Here is a 6,987-nt window from a genome sequence, read left to right as displayed (position 1 = left end):
CAGAACTGATACTTCTGGCACATGGAATTTGCAGGTTCTCTCTCTCTCTCTCTCTCTCTCTCTCCCCCCCCCCCCCCTCCCCATGATTTAACTTGAGATAATCATGTGGTCTAGCACAAGGTGACCAGTAAAATGCTAATTAGTTTAATTTGGCAAATTAGTCAGAAGTCTGTCAATATCATCACTAGAAATAGCAGCACATTTCTTATACATTCATTAGCATAGTCCTATAGCACGTCATGCAGCTCCAATAGCTCATCCTTCTCTCATTAAATAATTATTGGTGCGTTGCGATTTGTAATGCGTTTTCTGGGTTTAAAAAAATAAAAATAACTTGGGCCGTGACGAGTGGCGAATGGAATGCGCTACGAGTGAGCTCGGGCGTACAGGTACACCTCAGAAATTGCGCAGCTCCTCAGACGTGCTTGTTTTGCACGATGCCCCACATAGGGCTGACTAAAGGTGAATGGAGAGACGCGTTCAATGCTTATTATTTTAAGATCTTCAACCGACCAACACAGGGATACCTGCTTGATGCAAATCTGCTCCGGACACTGCTGTGTCTGCTGAAATGCTCGAATTAGCCGGAGGTGATGGGATCTGCCTAGCATATTGATACGGTTCAGCTACTGCATGCATCCCGGCGACCTCTTCTTGTGTCAGCATCGACAGCTCAGGTGAAACGCGAATACCGTTTTTCTATCGAAGTCGCCGATTTTTTTTAGGAAATAGCGTGTTTTTGTGCAAATACAATTTGAGTGTTGGTAAAACGACGCGCATGCGTTGTCTTGGAATAATTGGGCAGCCTGTGACAAAGTTGCATTTCTGAAATCTTCGCTCAAAGTCATCTATCTCTCTGATCAAAGTTAGTGATGTGGACGGCTTTGGACCGCGGACGCTGGGAGATTTTTTGTCTTTTCCTAATGGTCGCCATGGTCTGCGGCGCTCAAAGGTGAGATCCCACGGGTGTGATGTCTTGTTTCTGCCTGTCTTGCCAGTCCCTTACTCTGCAGTTTTTGATTAAGATTCTAAATCAATACCATATATTTTCCCTTTAGCGCCAACGAGCCTAGCAACATGTCATTTGTGAAAGCGACCGTGGACAAACTGCTTAAGGGGTATGACATTCGTCTGAGGCCTGATTTTGGAGGTAAACTCCTTTTTTTCGGGTGAAGTCTACCCAATGTTGGCTAATGACTAATAACAATTCGCATGCAGATTCATTTGTCGTGTCGGCGAGCTGTCTGATTAAAATGCCACTGATACCTGTGTTTTACGTGCGATTTAAAGGTGCCCCTGTGGACGTTGGAATGAGCATAGATATCGCCAGTATCGACATGGTTTCTGAAGTCAACATGGTAAGTAGCCTACCTAATGTTTTTTTTGTTGCAAGGAGAGATGTGCCTCGTGCAACACATGTTAGATAGGCCTAGTAATAAGATAACACAGAACACATGATAACCGCTTGGGTCATTTTCTAATGTCTGCAGATGTGCGTCTTCCATGCCACTGTCTTGTAGATGTAATGATACATCTTTGTATTTCTGTATTTGCCCTTGTTTGGCCACTAGTATAGGCCTAACGTTTTCACGTTGACCAAAATGGTTCACTGCATTTCAGCAGCAAGGAGAGCTACCGCAATGTGTCAAATCCATCCATATGCATTAACTTCCCTGTGGTGTCAGAACAAGTAAAGACAGATAATTACCGATATATATAGAGAGAGAATTGGTGCTGCACATCGATTTTTCCAATTGAGCTATTCTTCACACGTGTGTACCTACATAATTTTGAGGTGTCTTCTATACAGTACACACTCTGACAGAGGATAAAGTGACTAGGAGGAGACTGAAATATTGTGCATGTTTGCTGGTTTGGCCTCAATGCAGTAATTACATAACGTTGTCAGTGACTCAACAAGGAGGCCCAGTAGAGACAAATTGTGATGCTGAATTTGGGCACTTAGTGTGTGCATATGAATGCAGCAGCATTGTCAGGGTGCCAGTGATGGATACAAATGAATTCATGCTTGGTTCAACTAGTCTTCCATATGTAAAAAAAAAAGTAACAGCAGGCATGAGTGTAAAGTGTGTGTATGCTTGCATGGAAAGGAAGAAAATGCCTTTTTCTGCTCAGCAGTGTTTATGGAATGTCGGGTAAAGATCAAGGTTTTCATGATGCTACAGAAAACTGCAGTCTTTACAATCGTATTGCTCTGGGAGCTTTGGCATTCCCATTTTGATGGTCGAAATGTGGTCTGCAAAGATATGTCTACAACAATGTTCTGGGAATGTCATGGGAATATTCTTAAAATGGCTCCGAGTGTCTTAAAACTGCCGTAAAATTGCATGACAACTGGATAGAGTGATGTTCTAAGAAAATATTGCAAACATTTTTTAAATGTTGGAAGGTGTCTGGCTGAGTGTTTTGTTATAAATGTACAAATGAGCAGGCATGCTCACAAAACCAACCTGTGTCTCAGTGTAAGGCAGCCACAGCTAAGGTATAGAGGATATAAAATATATATTTACAACAAATAGGAATGTTACAAGAATAAGGAGTATTGAAAACTTTGTGTATGCTGCCCCACGGCACCTACTACCATACCCTGTTCAAAGGCACTTAAATATTTTGTCTTGCCAATTCACCTTCTGAAGGACACAGTTACACAATCCATGTCTCAAGGCTTAAAAGTCCTGCTTTAACCTGTCTCCTCCCCTTCATCTACACTGATTGACGTGGATTTAACAAGTGACATCAATAAGGGATCATAACTTTCACCTAGATTCAGCTGGTCAGTTCATGTCATGGAAAGAGCAGGTGTCCTTAATGTTTTGTACACGCAGTCTATATACAGTACCAGCCAAAAGTTCATTCCAGGGTTTTTCTTTTAATTTTTTTTTACATTGTAGAATAATAGTGAAGACATCAAAACTATGAAATAACACATATGGAATCATGTAGTAACCAAAATAGTGTTAAACAAATCAATATGTATTTTCTATTTTAGATTCTTGTAAGTAGCCACCCTTTGCCTTGATGACAGCTTTGCACAACAGTGCCCACAAGCTGTTAGGAACTACATAAAGCTGTACCAACAGCAGAATCTCAACAGCAGTCCCAACACATTACCACTGGTACACCTGGCTATCAGCGGAGCCTTGTCTGGCAGCGAAACAGTTCATTCAGCCTCATTTACTGTTTTTTTGTTTTTTTTAACATAGCGATATGGCTGACTTGCTTAAACAAATGTGGTTTCTACTGACAATTGAGTATACAAACTGTGGCATAAGGGGACGACAAGCGGATAAGAGGCAATCTGTAATTTCGATTAAGACAATAATGAGCTAGCTAGGACGGACATAGTCAATATAACTATTTGTTCAGCACTTTTGAAATGTACACCGACAGAATTCAGAACATGGACCGTTCTTAGTGTTCTCCCTATACACCAAGTCAGAACCGTAGGATAAATAAAGGGGGCATATATGCAGACAATGAAATCTCTTACAATATTCGATGATAACATTTCTCTAAAACAGGTTATAGGCTACATGTGCACCACCAAATCAGAACAGTAGGTGAAATTAAGAGGGAAAAATAGACCAAATTATTAGGGTGAGGCACATGGGCTACTAACAGATTACTACACAACATACACTTAGTATTACTTCCTTAGCTACAGTATACATATCTCCCTGGCATATTACATAATTTATGCAGCAGCATACAATACATTTTTGGACTCACCTTGTTGTGCTGTGCTCACTTGAACAGGAAGGTGGCACGGTGGTCCTTCGTGGGCAAATTTTGTCATCAAACTTTGTCATTAAAGTCTGGCATTCTCTAGAGTTATGGTGCTTTCAAGACAACTGGGAACTCAGAAAAAAACAAGGTTGAATCATGATGACCTCAGGGATCTTCAGGTCGTAACTCTAGAAAGAGGCCAGAGTTCCCGACTTACAATACCAAGTTGGATGACAGTTCAAAACGTATTTTCCCAGTTTGAGCTCGTTTTTCCCAGTTGTCATAAACTCACGGAAGTCAGATTTTCCAGTTCTGAGTCAACCGTTGTTTTGAGCGCGGCAGAAACGATGCTGGATTGACAGCATGGCCAATGTTGAATGTTTATCATTTTAAGCTTGGAAAAGAGAACCTTAAACCTAGAATTGGGACCACACACCCACTCCACTGAATAGCAGGCTAGTGATTGTTTTGCAATGCTTGCAGTTAGCCACTGATCCCTTCCAAACCACTCATTGTTGAATTTGCGATTTCCAACTTGTTGTGTAATGTTAATGTCAAACGGCCGATGAGCACCGATACGTTTTATCTATAATTTCTCTTCATTATTTGTCTTTAATGACAAGGATCAAAAAGGATGTGCCAGTAGATTGTCGACTTGATTCATGATGATGACTGCTAGCTAAGATTGTATGATATTGACATGATCAGTCCAATCAACGCTACTGTTGGTATAATGGGATTTGACGTAGTTTTATCTGTGGCCAATGACCTTGAGCCTTTTTGGATTGGCACTTCTAATGTAATTCTATGGCAGCATCCAAGGGGCTTGAATTTTCCAGCTCTCCCCATGAGTGACAGAACACTGAGCCAATCACTGCGCAACTAGAGAACATTACCAACCCCTATGCTCCGTATTTTCCGCTAGCTGCCCCACCACCACAGAAAGCACTGAGCTAGGCTGAAACACATGCATTTTGGCGCTGCCTTACTCAAGAAAGCAAAAAAGAGACAATGTTTGTATGGAGGCTTTATTTATTAACTCAATTATATATTTTTATTTTTTACATTGTTTGCAAGCTGATATGTGACACGTATTAATGCCAAAATATCAAGCAAAACAGGCAACCCCCCCCCCCCCCCAAAAAAAATATGTATTTTAATAATTATTATAATAATAATCTATTTTTTTGTTGCAAAAAATATGCGGCTCAAAACAGGTGGGTCTCTGCATCTGTCCTGAATGACGGGTCGCCACTGGTGACATGCATGCATATATACAGTGTATTCGGAAAGTATTCAGACCCCTTGACTTTTTCCACAGTTTCAGCCTTATTCTAAAATTGATTAAATTAAATGTTTTGCTCCTCAATCTATACACAATACCCCATAATGGCAAAGCGAAAACAGGTTTTTATATATTTTTTGCCACATTTTTTTATTTTTTATAAATGAAATACCTTATTTACATAAGTATTCAGACCCTTTGCTATTATACTTGAAATTGAGCTCAGATGAATCATGCTTCTATTGATCATCCTTGAGATGTTTCTACAACTTGATTGGAGCCCACTTGTGGTAAATTCAATTGATTGGACATGATCTGGAAAGGCACACACCTGTCTATATAAGGTCCCACAATTAGTAGTGCATGTCAGAGCAGAAACTGAGGCTGAAGGAATTGTCTGTAGTGTTCAGAGACAGGATTGTGTCGAGGCACAGATCTGGGGAAGGGTACTAAAACATTTCTGCAGCATTGAAGGTCCCCAAGAACACAGTGGCCTCCATCATTCTTACATGGAAGAAGTTTGGAAGCACCAAGACCCTTCCTAGAGCAAACTGAACAATCGGGGGAGAAGGGCCTTGGTCAGGGAGGTGACCCAGCCAGAGCCTGGACTTGAACCCGTTTTGAACATCTCTGGAGAGACCTGAAAATAGCTGTGCAGTGACGCTACCCATCCAACCTGACAGAGCTTGAGAGGATCTGCAGAGAAGAATGGCAGAAACTCCCCAAATACAGGTGTGCCAAGCTTGTAGCGTCATACCCAGGAAGACTTGAGGCTGTAATCGCTGCCAATGGTGCTTCAACAAAGTACTGACTACAGGGTCTCTCAACTTATGTAAATGTGATACTTTATTTTAATTTTTTATAAATGAGCAAACATTTCTAAAAAACAGTATTTTTTTTGTCATTATGGGGTATTGTGTGTAGATTGATGAGGAGAAAAAAACGATTTAATCCATTTTAGAATAAGCCTGTAACATAACAAAATGTGGAGGTCTGAATACTTTCCGAATGCCCATAATGTTTTAGTTTTTTTATCACAGGGGATGAATATACTGCAAATCTTGTCACGGTATGGCTTTACTGTAGCTCTGAATATGATGTATGTGTGTGTTGCCTGCGCTTGTTACATGCATGTACTGTTGTATGCTATACACACTGGAAATCATGTGGTGTTTTGTGATAGTAACAGGGGGGGATTGCCATGCACTGCCAGCTAGTCAGTCAGTCACTGTGGCTGATCAGCAAAGCCTCCTCCTGGTCAGACTTGGCAGTACTGTGGACATGACACTGCCTAGCAGTATTCTACCAGCAGGACTGAGTCATAACCTTCAGTATACACAAACAGTCTGCAAATCATGCCTGTAGGAAAATCTGGTTAGCCAATAGCATTACAGTAACTCATGTGAAAAGGTTAAACATTTGTCCAATGTTTATCATTGGTAAGGTCCTGAAGATTCTCAACTCTATAGTTCTTTCAAACACACAAATTATATTCAAAATTGCCTCTCAAATACCCATTTTGTTTTTGATTGGTGAACCTTTTCAGTTCAATAATGATAATACCAAAGTAATAGCTATAATAACATATTAATATATCTATAATGGATCATTATATCTCGTTTTAACACAATTGATCATTTATGAAGAACAGACTATTTGCACAAAATTATTATAATTTAGGCTTAGATTCAATCAGATTATGCATTAACCAGCGGTATCTGACCCCCACATAGCTGTTGTTTTGCCAATGTCAGAGGTGTAACTGCATTGGAGCTGTCAAATCGGTGAGCAGCTGCTCTTGATCATTGTCACGAAGCCACACCCTTCCCACTCACGTTAAATGTGGTGGGCTGGGCTCTTGCAAGCTAACTTCAGGTTGTCAGTTGGACAGTGTTTTTCCTCCGATACATTGGTGCGGCTGGCTTCTGGGTTAAGCGAGCGGGTGTTAAGAAGCA

At 40.7% G+C, this 6,987-nt stretch overlaps 1 protein-coding gene across 1 annotated transcript in view; it reads left to right on the top strand.

Moving 5' to 3' along the window:
- The first annotated feature begins 333 nt into the window (after positions 1–333).
- gabrb1 (gamma-aminobutyric acid type A receptor subunit beta1) overlaps positions 334–6,987 on the top strand; it is a 42,555-nt gene continuing 35,901 nt past the window's right edge. Inside the window, exons 1-3 of the mRNA XM_029729922.1 lie at positions 334–952; positions 1,059–1,150; positions 1,291–1,358. Of these exons, the coding sequence (XP_029585782.1) occupies positions 873–952; positions 1,059–1,150; positions 1,291–1,358 (240 nt within the window). The 5' untranslated portion in view covers positions 334–872. The remainder of the gene's footprint in view (positions 953–1,058; positions 1,151–1,290; positions 1,359–6,987) is intronic.

Source organism: Salmo trutta, chromosome 33 (genome assembly GCF_901001165.1).
Source record: "Salmo trutta chromosome 33, fSalTru1.1, whole genome shotgun sequence".
In the NCBI taxonomy this organism is placed as follows: Eukaryota; Metazoa; Chordata; class Actinopteri; order Salmoniformes; family Salmonidae; genus Salmo; species Salmo trutta.
The sequence above is the reverse complement of the archived record's forward strand: the minus strand, read 5'-3'. Positions and strand labels throughout refer to the sequence as shown.